The sequence below is a fragment of the Tetrao urogallus genome (assembly GCF_951394365.1).
Source record: "Tetrao urogallus genome assembly, chromosome: Z".
NCBI lineage: Eukaryota > Metazoa > Chordata > Aves > Galliformes > Phasianidae > Tetrao > Tetrao urogallus.
The window spans coordinates 2,122,129-2,144,943 of NC_136816.1; the positions used below are offsets into that span (position 1 = coordinate 2,122,129).

At 39.0% G+C, this 22,815-nt stretch overlaps 1 protein-coding gene across 1 annotated transcript in view; it reads left to right on the forward strand.

Moving 5' to 3' along the window:
- COMMD10 (COMM domain containing 10) overlaps positions 1-22,156 on the forward strand; it is a gene marked incomplete at both ends in the record, with an annotated part of 97,705 nt that extends 75,549 nt beyond the window's left edge. Inside the window, 2 exons of the mRNA XM_079548543.1 lie at positions 21,426-21,485; positions 22,118-22,156. Coding sequence (XP_079404669.1) covers positions 21,426-21,485; positions 22,118-22,156 — 99 coding nt within the window. The remainder of the gene's footprint in view (positions 1-21,425; positions 21,486-22,117) is intronic.
- Between the last annotated feature and the right edge of the window lie 659 nt (positions 22,157-22,815).

The window sequence follows — 22,815 nt, forward strand, 5'->3', positions numbered from 1 at the left end:
ACCAACAGTTCGGCGTTCTTCATGCACCACAGAAGTTTACTTCTGTTCTCTATCCTGCTCTGAATGATAGTGAATAATACTGATCGGTTAGTCAGCTGAACCACGTGGAGTTGTGCAGGTCTAACCAGTAGCACGTACATAGAAGTCAGCTGTTTGTTTAACATATTCTCTCCCACAGTTGACAACTATTGCATTGGAGGTTATTATCAGATTTGACTGGATTGGAATTGCTTTTTGATTACTCTCATGTGATGTCACCTCAAGACATACAGACCTTTCAAGTGTGTATAGACATGTTGAGGTGGAATCTTCCTCTGGGGCAGGGTTCTGGGAGGTTTCTGTAGTAGAGTACATTTTTATGAAAGAAAAATTTTTATGAAATAAGAGATGAAACATACATTGAAGTGATAACCTTGCACAAGGTTTTGGCACAAGGAAGGGAGAATGTCTTACTGTATAGAGAAGGAGAAGGCATTTTGCAGAGAAGAGAAAAAATAAAAAACATCGTTTTGCCATCTGTGATTTGTGATCTGTGATCTGTGATTTGCTGCTATTTAAATGTAATATTTTTTACATAGTAGTAGTACTTCTGTTAACAGTTAATGATTGATACATTGTTGTTTATTACTAGGTAGAAAAATGGGTTGTTTTCATTATTTCTTACATTTGGAATGCGATGTGACAGTATGTACATACTCTGAAGAAAACAGTTGAATCATATTTCTGCATTGTGTAGATATGTTTAATTCAGTCAGTGTTCTGAAATCTCAGTGGAGACAACAACTTTTTATTAAAGAAGAGTTTCTCAGATTTTGGAGTGAAAATGCAAAAATGAATGTGTTGGAAAAAAATAACGAAGATAATTATGGATGATTGCAGGATGGCAAGCAGGAGGTCTGTTCCTTTCATACCAATCACTATAAATACTACAAGGAACGCATAAATATGGCTCACTATTTTTTCAGAATCAAGATTTGATTCTTAACTGTATGTTGTTGACAACTGAAAGGCAGAACTCATACTTTAAAAAAATTTGCTTCCATTCCGTATTGTATTTGAAGCTGTTGTTTGAGTTTAGCATCTTCTTTCTAGAATAAAGTAAGAGTCTCAGATCGTGGTGTGTACACACAGAGAAAATGTATTTCTTCACTGGTAAAGGGAAGCTGGACCAAGAATGGAGAAAAACTGAACTAATGAACAAGATGATTTGGTAGTTCAAGCAAATGCTTTATTACTGCATGATAAAGCATATGTTTTTCCAATGTGGAGTGGATAAAAGGTGGTATAACCATTCAACAAAAGCTTATCATGTTCCCTTCGATTAGACAGCAGTATGACAGTGACAGTTAATGGATGGAAGACATAGATAGCAATACAGCCATCGTTGGGTCACACTAACTTTTTAAAGGAGGCTGATCTGTGAGGATGTATTCTTTCCGTCAGAAGTGTTGATACACTCATGTAAGATGTAACAGTCCTTGGGAAAGAACTGCCAAATAATACGAATGCAAAAATTTTGTGTGAATTTAAGGAAAGATGGGGAAACATGTGGAAAGAAGCCTGCTGATTGTTACTAAGTAGATAAACACACATGAGGCTCAAGAAACCCAATCAGAGTATAATACAGCGTTTGGTGGAAATTAACATAAAGAAGAAACCTGGAAAATAATTTTTTCTGAAGAGTAGTAATTTCAGTATATGGTGATCTGCAAGTTAATTTTACTTCTTTACTTTTATTCAAGTTAGAGGAACACCATCTACACTGGACATATTCTGCCACAGCCCTTCATTTTGTATCTCTATAACACACACCTGAATGGATGTGGATATGAAGTGGGAACATTGGGATCCAGAAAGCTAGTAATATTTTAAAGAAAACTTTAAAATACACTCATTTCCACTTTCTTGTTGCATATCTTTGTTCCATACTTACTGGTGTTTCACCCATTGCATGAATTGCTTTGAATTAGTCAGGTTTTGTGGTAGACATAAGCTGGGCCAGTTGAATCTATTACTTTAATTCTAAACAAAAATTATCATGACAAGTTAGTATTTCCTACAAGTTTGTTCTATCAGTAATACAGACATGCATGCACAGATTCTTTCTGTAATGCATTTAGATAAATTGATAATTTCTAAAAACCTGCAAAGTTTTCTAGAGCATTTAGATACTTTCAAGTTTGATGAAAAATTTTTAAGGGGAATTTCATTAGGAGTGGATTCTGGGAAATACACCTGTGTTTTCTGTTCTCCAGAAGCTTTGATTTTGTGGTATGGCTTCCTTCTCCAAGGTTGTATCTCTGAGTTCCTTGGCAATATTAGAGATGCCAGGGGGATGCTCTAGTACTCTGAACTCTTGCAAAGTCCTCTGTAACACAGGAAGTTGCATTCTATGTCTCAAGTTTCCTCAATCACCTTTTCCCATTTAATCTACTTTTCTTGCTTCCGTCACTTCTCTTTGAGTAAAAACAAATGCAAGTACTTCTTTTTAAAATAACACCACTTATTTGCATTCTCATGCCTTCATAAAATATGTGCATCACCGTTGTCATAAAAGTAGTTTGGGACAAAAGGTTTGCCTGCTGAGAAGATGCATATTGTCAGTTACCTAGCTTTACAGACACGTGACCTCTTCGTGTTAAGACTAGTGTTCTGATTCCATGCTAATAACCTAATTGTTATTAATATATGCTGCTTGTTTCCGACCTGTTTTGTTTAGAATGCACATTGGTTTTGGTGTGCGTGACATTTAAGGGTTATGGATTAAAAAAATAATTTTTCTAAAATAAAAAAATATGTCATACATTTTTAATAGGGGTTGTGAAAGAGCTACTCTGTATTTTCCCTCTAGCAAGATGGTACAGTATTGAATAAAGTGTCAGTACTTCTGTGCCAGTGTAAGATTTAATATTCTGGGCAAAGATATTAATAATCTTTTGAAATGGACAGCTAGGTTTCCTTAAAATTATCTGTAAATTAATTGGGCTTTTTGAACAATGAGTAATATTTTAAAATGAGATTTCAAAATTCTAATTCTTTGATACAAATATTTTTATATTGTACATTGCTTTTTTTCACAGATATTTGTGATCTGTACATTTTCTTTTGGAATGAGAGTCTTGAGAGAGAGAATTCAAATCTTCTGTTAAGTAAAAAGTATCACAGCTGGACTCAAAGATAAATAAAAATATCATAGCAGTCAAGCTGCTTCTCCTATATTTGGAGTGTCATTTAAATGACACTGACAGTGGGGTTGAGTGCACCCCTGGAAATTTGAGACAGCACCAAGCTGAATGGTGCAGCTGACACAAGAGAAGGAAGGGATGCCATCCAAGACCAGAACTAGCTCATGAGAACCTCATGAGATGCAACAAGACCAAGTGCAAGGTGTTGCATTTGGGTTGCACCATTCCCAGACTTTTGGATGGATGGATGGATGGATGGATGGATGGATGGATGGATGGATGGATGGATGGATGGATGGATGGATGGATGGATGGATGGAGAGCAGCCTTGTAGAAAAGGGCAAAAACCTGAATATGAGCTGGTGATGTCTTCTTACAGCCTGAAAGGCCAGCTGTGTCCTAGGCTGTGCCAAAAGAAAGAAGAACAGCAGATCAAGGGAGGTAATTCTCACCTGTCAGTTCTGTCCTTGTGACACCCTACTTCGAGTACTGCATCCCAGCCTGGAACCCCCAACACATGAAGGATGCAGAACTGTTAGAGTGGTGGGACCAGGAGGCTTGAGCCCCTCTCCTGTGAGGAAGGGTTGAGGGAGTTGGCTGTAGATGACAGGGTTCTCGGGAGACCTCATTAAAGTCTTTCAGCACAGGGCTGACAGGAAAGATGGACTCGTCATCAGAGAGCATAGTGACAGGGCAGGGGCAGTTTTTATGATTGTGACAGTTTTTATGATTGTGAAGGGAAGTTTAGATTACATTCTAAGTTCTTTTGTTGGACAGTAGTGAAACAGTGGAACAGATTGCCCAGAGCAGCTGCGGGTGCATGGAAAGTTGGAAATTAGGTGGAAATTTGAGCAACCTGGTCTAGACAAAGGTGTCCCTACTTACAGCAGTGGGGCTGAAGGGTAATTGGAACTAGATGGTATTTAATATCTCTTCCAAGCCAAGCCATTCTATAGTTCTAATTAAAAAGAACATAGTTTGTGGTTATGAAATTAGGTACAAGGCAAATTATAACCCTTACACTCTCCTGAGCTTTTTCAGAAATGCCATTTTTAAAACTTCAGCTTTTGATATTGAGAATCAAGACGGAAATGATCAGCAGAATGCAAGGCTGATTTCATCTTTCAGGGGAAGAACTGAATGCGGGAACCACAGTTAGGTGACAGCAGACTTTATAGCCAACCAAATGTCATGCCATGCTGTTGGTGATGCACGAACCTGTGGACAACGTTAGTACATAGTAGGTAAATTCTCAAAGATTTGGGGAAATTTGAGTATGTATATTTTTCGTATCCTCTTTTTTTCATCTACCTTTGTAGCTCTTTTAATCCACATTCTTTGCTATGCTCACTGTCTTTGAAATCATGAACTCAACCAGGGCATGGTCGCTACAGCTCAGACTGCCTCCCAGCTTAACTGCTTTGATAATCTCCTCTGCATTTATAAGTATCAGGTCCAGTAATGTTTCTGGCTGGTCTGTCCAGTATCTGCACCAGGAAGTTATTCTTGATGGACACCAGAAGTCTCCTGGATTGCTTGTAGTAATTTTAACAGCAGGCGTCCAGGTAGTTGAAATCCCCCATCAAGGTGAGACCTTGCAAGCACAACACCTCTTGATGCATTCCATCTGAAGTCAAAGTTCTCGTTTTATTGAAGATATATCCTATAAAATCCTAGATCACGGAATGCAAAACCCTGGGCATGCCACCATCCACACAGCCATTCATTGTACTGGTCCTTTCTCCTTCTGCCCAGATCCCAGTCTCCAACCAGGAGGATCAAGGAGAGCACTACCTGCACTTCTAATCCCTTCAACAAATCCCTAACAGACATAATGATTTTTTATATTATTCTTTAATTTTCTAGTTGCAGTCTCATGTGACCCAACTTGAAAGACCAGCAGTAGAAAGTAATCATTTGGCTTTATCATAGCTGTTATTCTCCTCCTTATACTGTGGATGCAGGTCCCTGACTGATGAATTATTCATTTTTTTGTTGTTTTTCCCCTCCTAAATTCTGTGGGTTTTGGCTTACAGCTGCCAGTATAACACTTTAGAAACATTTGGACAGGCCTTTATTGAAACTCAGGTACCACCAACTTGAGAATTACAGGGCTTATGGCCAGACTGTCTTTTCGTCTTGTCTCCTAGATCATAGAGTGACAGCAGGGCTGATCAGCAGCCATTTCTGCACTCTCCTGATCCTGATGTATTTCTTTTTCAAGGTCTGTATTGACATTTGGATAGATTTGTGTTAAAAAATCGCTTTCTTTGTAATCCTCAAGTCACAGTTGGTCCCCATGCATTTTGTAGTCTGTAAAACCATGGCATGTTTAAACCACTGTGGTCAGTAAGGAATTGAGAGTGCTTATGGCAAAGCAATATTTTGTTCCAAAATTACTGCTATATATTGTATTGTCAACTGCAGTCAGTCAACTGGAAGGAGTTTAAGAGCTGTTTGTAGTCAGTAACCAAGAAGCACTTAAAAAAAAATTCAGGATTCTGAGATTTTATGAAGCAATCAGTGTAAATTGTCTTTCATTAATTTCCTTAGGTGATATGAATGATCATAATCTTAATTGCAGTTTAAGCATAATTTCATTTTTCATTCCGTGAGTTTTGAATATGCACCTCTGTCAGTGTTTAATTTGTCTTGTTTTGTGAAAACATACTGCTTGTAAAATGCACTCAAATTACACAGGATGGTACAAATACTAAGGAGATGATGCCACGCTGCCATTTAGCAGAAGCGTAGAAAATGCAGTACTTTCTAATAATGCGTACGATTGCCATCAGAATAATGGCCTGTGAGACTCCTCCTGGTAGGGCTTCAGAATGTTGAAGGATTTTTCAGGGAGCTTTTGGGTAAGAGTTTTCAGCGTGATGATTTATAGATTCATTTTGATGCTGAGCTTCACCTCTCCAGCTTCTTGTTTTGTCGCAGCCTCTTTGTATCACCAAATACCTGTTTGCAGATCGTATTTTTAATTCATCTATAAAGAATTCATGCTCAGTCGGTATCTGAAAAAGAAATTAGATCTGATAGCATGGTTTTACTGTTTAGATTATGCCATGGCACCCAGGCAAGATTTCACAGAAAAAAGTGATAATTTTGGCTAAGCACTTGCAATTCCTTCACATTATATGTAACTAATATAGTAGCAATCTTTTTACATATATACTGGCTTTCTTCTGAGAGAATGGACCATGCAACTATGGTGCAAAGTGAGCCTACCAACTGTATTTTACACAGTTTTTATCAGTTGATGGGAATCTAGCACATCCTGTTTATGTGACTATTGCATTTTGATCCTACAGCACGAGTCCAAGAGCTAGGTGATGCTCTGAATGGTGCCTGGAGGCATAACTGACTAATAGCAGCAATCTTTTTTTCTCCAACAGCTCTTGACTCTCTCTCTTTTCAGTCCTATCTTGCCATTTATGGATGTTTTGTGCTCTTTGAAATACTTCTTGCACTGTTTAAAAATCGTTAATCAGAACTCCAGCTGCAGCACTTTTAAGCTGTTCGTGGTAGGCAATCAAACTGTCAGTGAAGTCTTTGGATCTCTAGATTGGCAGTTGATTCAGCAGCCTTGTCACGTGTGAATTTCACTGTCCTTCTAGCAAGTCATATAGGTAATCTTGTTGGCTGCTGTTTCTACACTTGCCTGTGCATCCAATTCCACGTCTTTTATCAGTGAAAAAAGTGGATTCCTAAAATATGTCATCACCATCTTCCAGAGGTTTTAGATCTTTGGATCCAGTCCCTGCAAAAAATATTCAAAGAAACACAGTCCTCATGGATGGGCTGAAATTTTATTCCTCACCAAGTCTTCGGCTAAGGGATAGTGATTACTTATTACCCAGAGTCACTCTTTGTGTGAGGTAAGCTCTATAAGGAGGTAAGATCCACAATCTTTGACGAGGTAAAACTAAAATCACCTGTTGTAGCTAGTGGATAGCACTGTGCATAGCTAGTGGAAGTAGTTATGTTGATAAATGGTGTCCTGTAGCTGAGAATTTATCAAACGATGTTCATTTGATGCTCTCTGTATCTACTGTAGTTTCCATGGAAATAGATGGGAGGCATTACTTTTGAAGTGTCTTACATCCTTTGTTCATATGATGAGATGTTTTAAGATAAAAAGTCTTTTCTTGCATGTAGAACCATTGAAGGGTAGATCTCAGAAGTTCAGAAGAAAAGATATCCCCAGGAAAAAAAGGCATGTAAATGCATTCCAGTTGTGCAGGATCCTAAAGTTTCATTCATGCCTGCACCAAATGTAGCAGTGGTTGAAAGGCTTGCAGGTCTTGCACTGTAATTAGTTTGCTTCAGCATTTCAAGCTGTCAGTACAGAAGGTTTGAACAATTCCTGGAGAAACACTGAAACATAAAATGCTTTGTATTTTTACTCAAGTTCTTATTGATACAGAGATGCAACTTGTTCAGTTGTTGCCCCATCTTGAAGTATCAGGCTGTGTTCTGGCACTTTGTATTTTAAATCTCTGTAGATTTCTGCTTTTGCAAAACCAGTACCACCATAACTGAAGTACAGCATTCACCAGCTTGAGAGCTGGATTACCAGCTGTTGATTTAACTGTTGGAACTGCGCTTTCCTTAAAGACCCAGTGATCCCACCCTGCTTTTGCCTCACAAACAGATTTCTAGCTGGTTTATCTGCTTATTTGTAAGATAAACAAACGAGTCCAAATAGAAGTGATTTCCCTGTGCAGTGATGCGTTAATCCTTTAAAATTAATGATTCCAAGCATATTAGACTATTTGTTCTCATTAAAGCAAGTGGAGAGCAAATTAGCTAATTCATTCCTCTGCATAGGGCTATAGAACTCTTCAGTGTTCAGCAGTCACTCTTCCTGTTCTTGAAAACTCATGGCATCTCCCTTTGAGTATGTATTTAACTGTTAATTCTTTTATTCACAAGTAGGACAATAGAGTTCCTCTTAATTTGCTTTTTCTGAAGAATGCTGTCACATTAGGTTTCAGCCGAAGTACCTGGCCAGCTTAAACAGTATGTGACTGGTTTGTCAATCTCTATATAATTACTCAAAGGAGAAGGTAAGTTTTTCTCTTTTAGGATAAATTTTGCTTGTAGGTGAAGGGCAAGCCACGTGATCCAATGTTTGTGTTAAGTCCCAATACCTGCAACTGGCAGAGCAGCAAAGAGAGGTGGTATGAATGTTTCAAGGCTTTGCAGCCTCAGCTCAGCACTGTCACTCCAGCAGACACTGTAGTTGTAAATAGTCTATTCATCCATACCTGTGACGTTGCAGACCAGCAAAGGGAGAGGAAGATACACAACTAAAAGAGGTGCAGATGCCCTATGTGAGATGCATCATTTTGAAGTATTTGAGGGTATAGATGTTTTAATAAATTATGAAACAATTATCTCCCTCTTGCCCTCTCTTCCCCAGTAGATAATGTGTCAGTTTTGACTGCTCATCTGAATTTTGCAGCCCATGTGGTAAAGTATGGTTGCTTTTACGTGATAAGCTGTTGATACCTGACTGACAAAATAAAGGATCGCTTACCTTGAAAATGACTTTTTAGTGCATTGCACTAAGTGAAGAGGAAGAATTTTAGCTTTTCAATATCTGTTTTGTCTCCTGATGTATGCCTAAAGTGAACTTGAGCTAGTTCAGTCTTCCTTACTTTCTCACTTTCCTTAGGAAAAAAAGTGCAAAAGAACAAACAGTCGCTTTAGAGAAAAGAGCTTATGAATCACGAAGAAGAAAGACAAAGCAATTTACTGTGCATACATACACATACGATGATTTGAATAACTATAACATCCCAGAGTAATGGAGGACTTACTGTGGGGCTGAGATGGAAGATTTTCCTTGGCACTGTTGGAGATTTTCTTCTGTTGTATAAATAAAGGCTGGACTTGATGCCTGCCATTTAGCCAGTGGGGAAGAAGCCATTCCCTTTGCCATCGTATTCTTTTTTGTTCATTTAAGGTAAACTTCCTACTGCATATAGAAACTGTCCTTATACATATAAAACTGTGTACTTATAAAACTGTGTTGTGTCACAGTTGAAATTAGTTTTCTGTTTTCCTGTCATATCTGCATAGAATTCTTGTTCCTTTTCCCCTTTACTAGCACCTTACTTATGCCCTAAAAAGAAAGAAGTGCAGCTTTTTTAGACTTAAAATTGAAAGTCAGTATTAGAAACAAGCTATATCAGTATTGATTCACATCAGTTTAATCTGATCAGAGTATTTTAGCACAAGCACTGCAGTTTTCTCTGTTAAATCCTATGTAAAGAAGAATATGTTTATATTAAAAACCACCTCTTCACGAAAAGGAGGAGAAAAGTCACGTTAAATTTCATAGTAGCTTGTATTTCAAGGACATTTATTTCCCTTGTTTTTATATTTTTCTTTTAAATTCAAAACCTCTTGCAGTCAGCAGACACAGTCTTAGCATTTTCCCCATTTTAAAGGGGCAGATAAGAAAAATATGAAAACGTTGTTTAAAATGTTTCTTAACTTCTTAAATTACAAGCGTAGCTATTAAAGACTAGCCCATATGTTATACTTTTAAACCATACTGTAATCAGTGCAGACAAGTCTTTAACCAAGACGTAAGCTTTCATTGTTCTTGAGTGACATTATCTTACACACAACTTTAAGCATCATTTTATAAAGTCCTTCTTAAAGGCAGAATAACATTTGCAAGCTGCCCTGTAACACGTTTCCATCTTAGAAAGTCGTGTTAAAAAAGGTGAAAGTCTTGTTTAAATATTAATCTCACTTCTGTGTTTGTGAGGAGGTTGCACTGTATAACATCGGTTTTTATTCCTTGCTTTTTCTTTCCAGTTGTGTGTCATGCAGCGTTGCCTGCAAAGGGACAGGTGTAATTAGTTTGGAGTTAAATAGGTTTGTTTTAAGAGAAAAATATGAAAAATATCTTGGTTTTATATTCACTGAGACCTTTGCAGCCAGCCTGAGTTTTGTGCTCTAGCCATCTATAGAATAATCCAGACCTTGTGCAGTATTTCTCATACTGCTCGACACAGTTTAAGGTAATCTGTATGAGCTGTAATTCAATAGCACAGAGACATGATGAAAATAAAAAAGAATTTAATACCCTCTTTCAAATTGCTTATGTTAGCCGAAACTTTTTTCTTCCTTTCCTGAGAGGGTAATCCCTCTGTATTTATATTAATATTCTGGCTTTGAAAGAAACATTGGTTACTGGTTTGATTTAATCTTCAGTGTATGTGGAAACACTTACAAAGCACTTGGACTACTTTCTATCCATAGTAGCCTGTCCAGTTTTCTTTGTAAGCAGTAAGAATTCACACCACACCACTGTATCAAGCTACTAATAATTTTTCGGAAAAGTGATGAAGTAATGAAATTTGATTGCATGAAATCCAAACTGCAAATTTTTGCTGCTTAAGCCACCTGTAAATCTTAGTGACAAACTGGAAAAGAGGGTTTTTTTTGGTGGATTGTTTTATGATGAAGTGTTTGTTTCCTTGCTGTCCAGTGGAACAATCATGGCATCTTCCATTTTGGTCTGTTGTGCTGCAGAGAAAAGACAGCAAAACATCAATGTTTATTATTTCTAAGCTGCCATTAATAAAAAGTGTGTCTTGATTTTAGAGCCATAATCAGAGAAGACCGTTCTGTCATTGTACTTAGGTTGTTCTGAAAATAAAGCCTCCTGTTTATTTCCATGTAATTTACATTGCAAAGAGCAGAATAAAAACTATTTGGTGGATCAAATTCTCAGCTACAAAACACTGTTTATCAACATAGTCACCCCCACTAACCATGCATTTTTGCCGCTGATGAACAGGAGCCTGCATAGCCATCCGGAACATTGCTTGTCCTTCACATCGCTGTCACTTCTGAACATAGCATTCACCACTGTCCTGTGCTCACATCCACCTTTTGGTCTCCATGGACGTCCAGCAAGCATTGATGAATGTCAGTGGGTGCCATTTTTTCTGCGTGGAGGAAAACCTCCACACCTTTGTTTCATCTGCATCTTCCATGTCGGATGCCATTCTGTGAGGCTGCCCCTCTGCTGCCATCTGCCACGTGGCAACAAAATGTAAAGCAATATTGGCAGGAAAGTTCAACTTCTACTGCCATACCACCAACATCTGCCTCTGCTGTCATAGGACCATAGGGCCAACATAGGACGGGAGGCATGACATTTGGAGCAGCCCTCATATTGTTTCATATCATGTATCATATCATGTATAATATCATCTTCTGTGGAAAAGAGAAACTTTTGTATCTAAGTTGTCTGTTAAAGGCTAAAGATCTCTTCCAGTTTCTAAGTTTATTGTGGCTTAAGAAATGCTGGTGTTAGCTTGTGTCACCTGCTGCAGATGGCCATGTCTGACCCCACTCTGATGTCAGCACACAGCCCACATTCAAGGCACTGCTCGGCTGATTGCGGCGAGGAAGAGATATTGATGAGGAGTCATGTATTTACTTCTTAATTTTGACTACAACTGCAAAATGCGACATCACTTGGGGTAGTTTCACAGCAAAGGGCACCTCCACCACAGTGCTCTTTCTGTTCCTTGTCATTGAAAAAGAGGGAGAAAATGCAATGCAAAGGACTCCTCCAGCCTGCATCCAATGCTGCACCATGGGGATCTGCTCTGCACAGTGCCCATGAGCTGCACAGGACAGCCTGCTCCTGCATGAGCCTGTCCTGGGCTGCAAGGCTGCTCCGTGCCTGCAGCATCTCCTGCCCTCCTGCTCTGCCCTTGGTGCCTTCAAGGTTTCTCCCTCTCACGTTCCTTGCTACACTTTCCCAGCTGCTGTAGTGCAGCGGTTTTCCCTTCCCTCAGTCTGCTCTCCCAGCACCCAGCATCACTCACAGCTCAGTGCTGATGGTGGTGGGTCCCTTTTGGAGCCTCTGGACCTGGTCTGTCCTGAGACAGGGCAGTGCTGGGCTCTGCTCACAGAGACTTCCCCTGCAGCCCCCTGCTCATGTACCTTGTTTCATAAAACTAACTACACTGCTTTATTTCTCAGAGTGCAGTGAAAATACTGGCTGACTTCATAACACAAAAAATGCATCACTTTTCAAGCAGTGCCATTCTCTGAGAGGTCTGTTCGTGATCCTCTGGAGGATGAGGCTGGTAGTCAGCATCCCTGCCCTGAATGGCGTTTCTCCCCAGTCAGCAGCTGAGGTTTCGGTGCTTCTCCCAACATAGATGGCTGGGAGATCAGAGATCTGCTTGCTGACAGCCACAGATGTGCTTTTAGCAGAACAGCAACAGCAGAAAGTGTTTTGTCTTTATTTCACTACCTAACAAGATCCATATTAGTGACAGTCTAAGTGACCCATTCCATACAAAAGAATTAATGTACAAATTGTCTAATCTTGACGTTTTGAAGGTACTTAAGCAGGCTTTTTGGGAAGGGTATTTTCACATCCATTGCACTCATTTCACATGAGTCTGTGTTTTCTTAGATCTTTCTTCTGGCTGCCAGTTTCTTTTATCTGGCCTCTTTTCATGTTCCTAAGTACAAACAATAGATGCTTTTAGATTTTCTGGCGGTGAAGAAAGGCTTTTGTGGTAAAACAGTGCAACGCTGCAGTATCTTGTTGAACCAGGTAGGCTTAGGAGCTGACACTATTGAAAGATAGCAGCTTCCTCCATTAATCTAAAGCCTTCTTAGATGATCCTCATCTGAATGGTTATACCATATAAAATCTCCCTCAGAGAGGTTGCTGTAGAAGTGGATACAGAGCACAGTAATGTAAGCTTCCTCTCACGGACACAGGCTCGTGGGCAGGTCACTGAGCAGTTTGGATCACAGCATGAGCTTTCACTAAGTCCAGCTTTTTTCATGCCCATCATTAGAAGTGTGTCTGTTATGAACGTGAGAGTTTAGAACCTTGTTGTTAATCATGCCAGCTACTAGCAAACAATGCAGTCTGCAATGCTGAGCTGCTCTCCTTGATGTAGAAGTTTTGGCTGTCGTGTATCCATACACCATCAAGTCTATCTCGATCTGCAGTTGATGCTCTGAGGCTGAGCTTCATTGTCCTCAAATACTTCTCCAGGTTGCAGCTGTCGTTTTTTGAGTCTCTAATCTAAGTCTTCAGATGGTAATGTTAGACTAGCACTGCACTTAATCTACACTGTTTTCCTTGCAGTGCTCGTGAACATATGTTTATGTGCCTTTATTTCTGTGGTAAGTTATGCAGCGGAATAATAGAGCAAATAATTTCTTCTCAGGAATAAAAAGAGATAATGGTGAAAGCAGAGTTCTGAATAAATAAGAAAATTCTATTCTGGTTGTTCCAAACTTGACACTGTGTAAGCAATATGCAGCAGTGAGGGTGTGTCTTTCCAAAGGCTGTTTTTTCCATTAGTGGAAGAAAACAACAGTTTTTAAATACATCTTTTCTCGGACATAATATTTGGCAAATATACCTTCTTATGTTTCTCTTGAATCCTGAAATTACAGCCATACGTTTGTGCAAACAGATGCTTTATGCTGCCCAGTGATTAATCCTAGACGAAGACTACTATACACTATAGACATACATATGATCTCCAAAAAAGGGAAAAACATCTGAGGGTATATATATAAAATACAGAGCAGACAGAAGGAAGTCAAACTTTCCACACATCTTCCATGAGCCATTTTTCATTCCTAGAGCAGAAAGGGACGTACCAGGAAAAAGACCTTTGTGATGAGATTGCACTGATACGCATAACACCTGTTTTCCCCCAAATATGTTTGAGTTTACTGTGGTGTTTTTTGCAGACGAATTTTTTTCATATAATCTCTGCGTAGAAATGACAAGTCTACAAGCCTAAGTTTTTGGTCTGAAGAGATTTTCCACAAAGAAGCATTTTAAAAGAGCAGCCAGCATAACTGGATGTTATTAATAGGAATATGAATTCCTATAGATTCCAGACAGAGCAGCACTTTGCCTGGATACAGCTGTTTGGAACAAGGAAGAAAGCTTCCTATCTCTCCGTTCTCTAACAGTCTGATATTTATTCTGACTGACTGTGTTGAGGTGAACACTGTAGTTATTTTTTCCCACAGGATTTTACCTCGAGGACTGTGCAGCAGTGCAGCCAGTCATCAGGAGATGTTTGTGTGTGGTGGGAGGGAGGATGGAAGTGCAAACGTGTGGCATTTCTTGTTGCTGTTTAGGTGTATGAAAGGTCTTCTGCAGGTCTCCACATTCCTGCAGTTTGTTACTGGTCTGTGTGATGCATTTTTTCTAGGTGCTTTCCATGAATGCGTGCTTAGATGCACTCGTGTCTGCTGGAGTAAGGTTATCTGTGTGTTTCTCCAAACCACTCATTTCCTGTAACACTTGATGAGATGTCAAGAATCAGCGCAGAACTTCATGTAGGGAGCTTAAAAAGACATTGAGAGGGGAGGGAAGGGCATCCTGAGGATGCTGCTGATTTTGACCTTCATAAACGCCACGAGGAATCTGATTTATTTGTGCTTATTTGGAAAAGAAATACTGCTTTCAAGGGGAGAATGCTGTATGTGCACAGACTGCATGTTCAAGAAAAGAGATGGTTAGTATGAAAGATGCTCTGTTTTGTAATAGTTACACACTGAGACTTGAAAATGCATGTAATTCAGTAAGGCATGCTTTTCTTTTGCTACAGTTGACATTGCAGATGGAAATAACCTTGGAAGAAGAATAAAGTTTGAAGTTCACGTTTTTTGTGATTGTGAAGGAGTGCAATTTTGAAAACATGTTGGAATTTAACTTCCTGTGTTCTGCTATATCCCTTATCTAAATTACATTTATCAATTGCAGTAGGAGTGTAAAGTAGTTTTAATTTCTGTTTCTTTTGTGCAGAGAGTCAAGGAATAGGTGTGCTTTCAGGTCTGTTTTAATGCATCTGTTTTTCTTACCTTGCTACAATTCATCTTTCTGACTGAGCAGCTTAATCTGGCTGATAAATTCTGTGAGATACAACTTATGACCCTCTTTCCATCTGTATGTGCCTAAGCAAATGCATCATTCTCCAGAGTACAAGAAAATTTAAAGGAATTCTGAACTAATGCAGTGCAGATGCTGATGCGTCCACAGGGAAACACGGACTACTAAGAATCAACAGGGGTACTTATGCATATGAATTCGGCTGTAAAAAGCTTAGTTGAATTATCTATCTTCTTCTGTTGCATCTGGGACATTAAGGATGTCTAATGAAAATAAATTGGACAATGAAAAGCAAATATGAAAATATTAATCTGTTGAACATAGATTCTAAGTGGCCCAAGATAGTATTGAAGGTTGTATTAAATATGGAGATGGAGATATGTTTTGCTTCAGCTTGCTACTATTAACAAAGTTGAATGTACCATGATTTTTTTTACATGTGCTCAGTGAGAGAGCATTATCATTGTCAGGAGACATTTAGATGTGCACCAGCCTGTCCCTCCATCTGTTTGCTTCAGAATACTTGGCATTTATTTTTCAATGTAGTAAAGCTTTGCAGTTGAGAATTATGATAGCAATATCAGTTTTTCACATTCCAGTTAGCTTCCAAACCAGAAGTTTGCCTTTTTTTATAACTCCTAATGCCTTGCTGCATGTATTGCATGAGGTGGGAGAATTAAGTGTGTAGGATATGGCTGGGCAATAAAAAAGATTGCAAAACACTGTCATTAGTAATAAGACCTTTTGGAGTATTACATTAAAATAGAAGTACTTAGAGCATTAGATTAAAAAGCAAGCAAACGAACAAAGCAAAAAACCCACACATTGATGAAGAGGCATTTGCCTCTTCTTTCTGAGAATTGTTTGTGCAAGGTTTCCACTGAAACATTTTCTGTCAAGAAACTATTCTTTTTTAACATGAATTGTTAGCCAAGGCAATGTGGAGTGTCTGTTGGACATCTTAGGTACTTCATTCGTCGTCATTTTGTCCTGGTGATTTTGTTCAGCTAAGAATTTACCAAATGGTCTGGTGGTGGTTGTAGAATTATCTCTACATTCACAACGACTGCTTTGGATAGGGCAGTATATGAATGTTGAGAGGGAGCAGGAAGTTTTCATCTTCCTTTTCTTTCTGTCTCCACTGATGCCTCTCACCTCTTTCTCCTCACAATTCCTGACAAGGAAACTTGGTTTCGGACAAGCTGTTTTAAAGACAGGTGAAAATGTTGTGCATTTTGAAATTATATCAGAAAATAAATGAGAAGATCGATGAGAGGAGAAAACAATCCTATCAGTTAAGCTTATTAGTTTCATGGGTAGTCTCAGGGGGCTGTAAATTGGTACATCCCTGGGATGAGATAAGAGGTAGAAAGAAATTATATTCCATCTAGATGTCAAAAGGCAAAGTGGCACTAGAATTTAATTTTAACACTAAGAAGTAGTCAGTAGTGATATGTGGCCAAACGTATTAGGTCATACATTTCAGAAAACAATACTACCATGTTCCCTGCAATGGGCTCAGACTGAAGCAAAGATTTGTCATGGATGATGTCCACCATTCACGCAGCAGTAGTCAAAGCAGTGCTCTGTGAACATAACAGCAACTTTATTTAGTTGAAGCTGCAGATCAGCTAACTCGGTAGCTGTGCTACTTGAGCATATTGCTCCAGTGCTGTCCGTGCACCACTGTTGGTTACTGAATCAGACAAAAAGCTTATCTCCGCAATTAACATTCAGCATTTAAGTTCGCAAAAGAAGCATCTCTCCTCAAGTATGTTTCTTTGATGCTATGAAGCTGACATCTTCAGAAGTAAAACGCAGAACTAGGAGATGAGACTTTTACTGCCACAAAGTTTGGGATGTAATGTATTAGAGTCACTGAGAGTGACAGTAGGAATAAAGTCTGCTTCTTTCACAGTAAGATAATAGCAAAAATAAAATGAGATGCCAGAAATGAGGGGAAAAATAGAGTGAAACTGATGAGTAGAGGTGTGGGGGAATACAGAAATTCATCAGGAAAGAATAAAAGTGAATGATACACGTGATAGAAAAATAAGTTAGACATCCAGGAAATTACAGTTTTCTTATGTATATTCTGAGAAACACATAATAGGTCATACGCAGAATCTGAAAACCTGCATATTTAGATAAAAGAAGGCAGTTTAGCTACACTTTTCATAAATAGGCTGAGACTCATCTGCACACAGACATTTAATTAAGTCAGTACGCTGAAAGTGATGTTTTCATCTTGCATTTTAGTTATGGATGAAAAAAAATAGCATTTGGTAGTTTTTGTATCTTTATCTGAGCAAAATTTCTTGAGGTAGATTAGGAATTTACCTATGCTAAGTTCCTTAGTAATAACCTAGATATGTAATCATTCTAAGCACATATTTCTGAAGAAGTACAGAACTGCATTGTAACCTAGTCCTCAAGCACAGGCGCAGGCGGAATTAAGCTTAGTAAGGAATGTGGAAAACAACAAGAAGAACTTCTTTAGATACAGAAGGCAAAGAGCCAGGCAGATCACCACGGGCAGATCATGTCTGACCAATCTGGTGGTGTGCTGTGATGGAGCAGTGGCATTGGTCAAACGAAGGGCCGCTGATGCTGTATACTTGGACTTATGCAAGGTCCTGCTCCACACCCTTATGTCTAAATTGCCAGAGTTGTTGTCAGTGAATATATGTTCAAGTAGAAGCCAGTCACAAGTGGTGCCTGCCAGGGGTCTGTCTTGGGAACAGTGCTCTTCTACGTTTTTATCAGTGACATCGACAGCGGAACTGAGTGTATCCTCCACAACTGTACTGATGACACCTTGCTGAGTGATGCTTTTGACACAACAGAAGGAAGGGATGCCATCTAGAGGAACCTGGACAGGCCCAGAATGTGGGCCATGAGAATCTAAAGAGGTTCAACAAGGCCAAGATGTTGTGTTTGGGTCATGGCAATCACAGGTGTGTAATATACAGACAGGGAGAAGAACTCCTTGAGAGCAGGAGATAAGGACTTCTGGGCCTTGATGGACAAAAAGCTGAATGTGAGCCAGCAGTGTGCTCTTGTAGCCCAGAGGGCCAAATGTGTTCTGGGCTGTATCAAAAAGGAGGGTGGCCAGCAGGGAAAGGGAGGGGAATGCCCTTCTTTACTCTGCCCTTGTGAGGCCCCAGCTGGAGTACTCCATCCGGGCATGGGCCCTCCAGCACGGAAAGGATGCAGAGCTGTTGTAGCGGGTCCAGAGGAGGGACATAGGGATGATCAGAGGGCTGGAGCTCCTCTCCTCTGAAGAAAGGTTGAGGGAGTTGAAGTTGTTCAGCTTGGAGAAGAAAAGGCTCCAGGGAGACCTCATTGCAGCCTTCCCTTACTTGAAGAGAGCGTATAAACAGAGGGGGACTGTCTTTCTACATGATCTGCTAGTGATAGGACAGAGGGGAATGGCTTTAATCTAAGAGATAGGAGATTTAAGTCAGATGTTAGGAAGAAATTTTTACTCAGAGAGACTGTGGATGTCCCATCTCTGGAGGCATTCAAGGACAGGATGGATGGGATCCAGTCTGATCTACTGGTTGTTAACCCTGCCCATGATGGCATCAACAAGATGATCTTTAAGATCTCATCCAACCTAAGCCACTCTGTGTTTTAATTATAGTTGTTTATGTTCCCAGAGAGGTAAAGGAAATAAGTGATTATAGTGATAAAAGATTTATTGTAAAATAAAATAAAATAAATTATAAGTGGGCATCTGGGCAAAAATATGGGACCGCCAACCTGCTCAGACGTAGGTTTTTCTTGTAAGGACCTATCTGTGCATGCTGGTTTTGTAGTCTGCGTAGAGGCTGTAGTGAAGTAACAGTGATCTTTTGACACTTCTTCAAGGGATTAATGCTAGCAAGAAATACATATTATGAATAGAGCATTTGCAGCTGTTGCCACACTTCAGCTCTGTGCTTTGTGACACTGGTCTTTGTTGAAATTTTTACGTACAGAAACAGTCCTATTTGAGCGGAGAATTGGGTGCATGTGCATAATATGTGCCATAAAATATTGCCATACCCTCTCTCCCATTGACCCACTCCAAACTCTGAAACAGACTAGCAAAAAATTACAGACTGCATGTTTTCATTTAGATCTCCTCAGACGTTCGCCTGGCACAGCCAAATGTGAGTTTTGTTTTATTCATCAGACCGCGACTGTTAAATAATAAGGGGAGAGATCATAGTCTGCTCCTATGCCTGTTGATTGCTTTTGCAGTTTCAAAGTAACCTGAATTAAAGATACGCTTCTTTTGTTTGCCTGCTCTAACGGGTAGCTAATACCAGTTCAGTGTGCTTAGAAAAAAATACGAAAGACAAGCTTTTCAGTGTATTTTATTATGCATGAGAAGTTGATCTTGCTTGCTGATGTAAGGTAGAACCAGAAGATGTCAGTCTTGGTGGATACATGGAGCTCGGGGAAACAAGATCTGGTGGGTCATGCTGTGCTTGGGTGAAGTGTCACACACACATCCTGCCTGTGCAGGAGTCATTGTACTGAAATCTCACTGCTGAAATTCTAGCAGCAATCTGCCAGAAACCATGGAGGAGAAACTGTGGCTTTATGGATTAGAACTGATAAACTTTAATACATTTCTTTTATCATGAACCTTCTCTTTTCAGTTTTACGTCCATTCAAATACCAAAATCTTTCAGGAGCTTCAAATGCCTAAAACTCAGACGAATCTATTTGCTATTCATGTGCCTTCTCTTCTTTCCTCTCCCCCCTTTCCCTTCTGAAGAAACCACTTGTTTGCTTTCCCTTTGTTTCTTAGCTGGTAGAATGAGTTTAAAAATGCTTTTACTTCCCTGTCACTGCATTATGCTGCTTGGAGTGAGAATCAGCTGGAATCATGGCAAAGGGAACTGCTGTTCTAGTAGTTTTATTTTGTATTCACCATACAATTCCCAGAATTGCATTGTTCTTTCCCAGAGGGTGAAGACTGGTCTCTCATGCAAATCACTGGTCCTTTTCTAGGCTTTTGTAGCCTTCCTGAAATTATTGGAAAGGATCCTTCTTTCTGCAGAGCGAGGAGAAGGGATTGCACCAGACAGGCTGGCCCCAGTCATTTTATCCCTTTCCTGTGTCCTATAGTTTGTTTTTGGAATGGGCACCAGACAGCACCTATCCTGCGTTCCCAGGACTTCTGCTGCTTTTGTGAGCTCGAGGAGCCAAATTCATCAGCTTTATTTGACTTGAGACTTGCATCAGTGTTAGAGTGCACAGAATCTGGCCCACAGCCTTGTCCGTATGTGAAAGTGTCTTCACTAATTTAAGCAGGGTTGTTGAATAAGCATTTTTTTAATCATTTAAGTGGTACATTAGGTTGATACAAGTTCAACTAAATTAGCGGGCGTACATTTTTCCAACTAATGATGCATTGAGACTAGACAGGTCCACAAATTCAGTTTTTCACAAGTCCTTGTTAGTATTAATAGAAGCGCAACTGTGATCCTTAGAAATGCCTCCAAGCTCTGGAAAGTCTAGCAGCAACACAGACAATGTGCAGTAGTGCTTACACATTTATTTTAAAAGAAGGGAAGTGACAAAGCAAACTAGCAGGAATTAGGCTAGAAACAGCCTGGATGGATTGGTACTATGATTGAAAGTAGCAGGCATTAAACTACCTATTTCACGCAAGCAAGTTAAGCAGGATAGAGGCTTTAATTTAACCCCCACTTCTGCAGACATCAGCACACGCATGCTTATTATTACCGCCATCTGTTTTATTCACAGTCGTTTCCATCAGCTGTGATATTTTGCTTTTTTTAGTGTTTCAGGCCTGCTTTGAAGCTATTGTGTTGTTAACTTTGGCTGAATCTGTGTGTAGCAATGTCAGCATACTGAAATTGTAACTGTTAGATTAATGAATGTAAGTTATTATTAACTCTGTGCCTAATGCACAGTATGTTAGTAGCTGTGCAAGTTCAATCAAATACATCACAGATTTTTCATGATGTTATTTACCAGATCTTAGATGGACTGCTGAGCAAGATGAATGTAATCCTTCATTTTTATCTGTGACTTACAAATTAGGTAACAAAATCATTTTAAACAGAAATTTTATTATTATTCTTTGCAGCAGGAGAACAGATGTATCCATGGACTCAAATTCGTCACTGAAACGGAATATGCATCTTTGAGGGATGCTGTAGTGAGTGGAAGGAAAATTAACTGTTGCAAGCATTATCTCATACAGCTTAAACCCACACTGGGGCTTAATGAATTTCAAAAGAAAAAAAAATGCTTATTCTTTCCTTTGTTTTCTTTTTCCTTCACAGAACCTGAAGAAATTGTTTGTGGAGTTTAGTCATCAGGAGCTGTTCGAGTTCTATAATAAGGTCTGTAGATTTTACGATACCATAGTTCCTTTGTAAACACCTTATGCTGCTCAGCAGGAAGTACTGCCTAAATGAATTAAATCTAATGAAACTGGAGGGAAAGTGGATCCAATTTTAATTAAAGCCGCTGGATTTGTTTGATCACAGAAAGCATTTTCAAGAAGACTGCATTCAAATTTGGAGTAGGCAGGCATTGGAGTCATTGTAATCATACCTGGTGGCTAGGTCTAGAGGAGCAGCTGATGATTAACAACAGAGAGTTCTCTGGAAGGAGCATCTCTGTCTTATGTTGAAATGCCAGGCTCGTAATCTAGTCAGAATAAACCCTTATTATTTTTTTACCTTATTATTATGCATTTGAAATTTGCAGCAAAACATCTGTCCATGTAAAAAAGGCAGTATTTAGACAACTGTTTCTTTAAAATTTGAATATTTAAGCTGCGGCAATGCATTCTAATAGCTTTGTGTAAAAACAACCATTCATGAGTACAAGTTTTTTTGTTGCATTATGATTAGATTTAGTATGCGTAGTTGAAGACATTGGAAAGTATTTTTTTTCTGTTTGCATGTTTCTAAATAATATCTTATGAATAGAGGTTCTTTTTTTTTTTCCTTTTTGTTCCTTTAAATAGCTGGAAACCATACAAGCACAGCTGGATTCCCTTACATGATGTTTTTGAAGACTTATTTCTCAACCACACTCGTGCCACCTCATTATTTTGAATTGAAGATAGATTGCCAAGCTGTGTTTACTGAAGGATTCAGTGGGTTGCTTCCTGTAAAATTATATGGCTTATCTCCTCTTAAAGCAGTAACATTAGCCAAGATAAATCATTGTTAAGAGCCTGAAGATTGTAATGGACATTCTCTTATTTTCTGAGCAATTATAAGAAGTGGATTTATTTACAGAGAAAAGAAGAGAATGCTACCCTATCTCAGATTTTTGCTGTTGTTCGTTATTTGGTTAGTTGTTCTTTTTCTCTCTTAGGTGTGATACTTGATAATGAATAAAATCTATTTTTTACACATAAAAACAATATAAGACTTTGGTAATAATGTTAGTAAGAAAATATAGTAAGAAAATGCACAGCTGATGAAACCTCTGTCCTTTTGAATTGTTATTCTCACAATAAGTAATGCTTGCTGCAAATTTGTCAAAATAAATTTTAAATTTACAAATGGTCTATGCTTGTCCTGCTTTAATTTTATTATCTCTGTTATTTTAAATTTTAAATGAAAATTGCTAAATAATTGGTGTCCCTGATTTGAGAGTTTACTTCTGATGCCGAGAATAAATACAGCTTCTTAGAACTGCATGTATGACAATGAG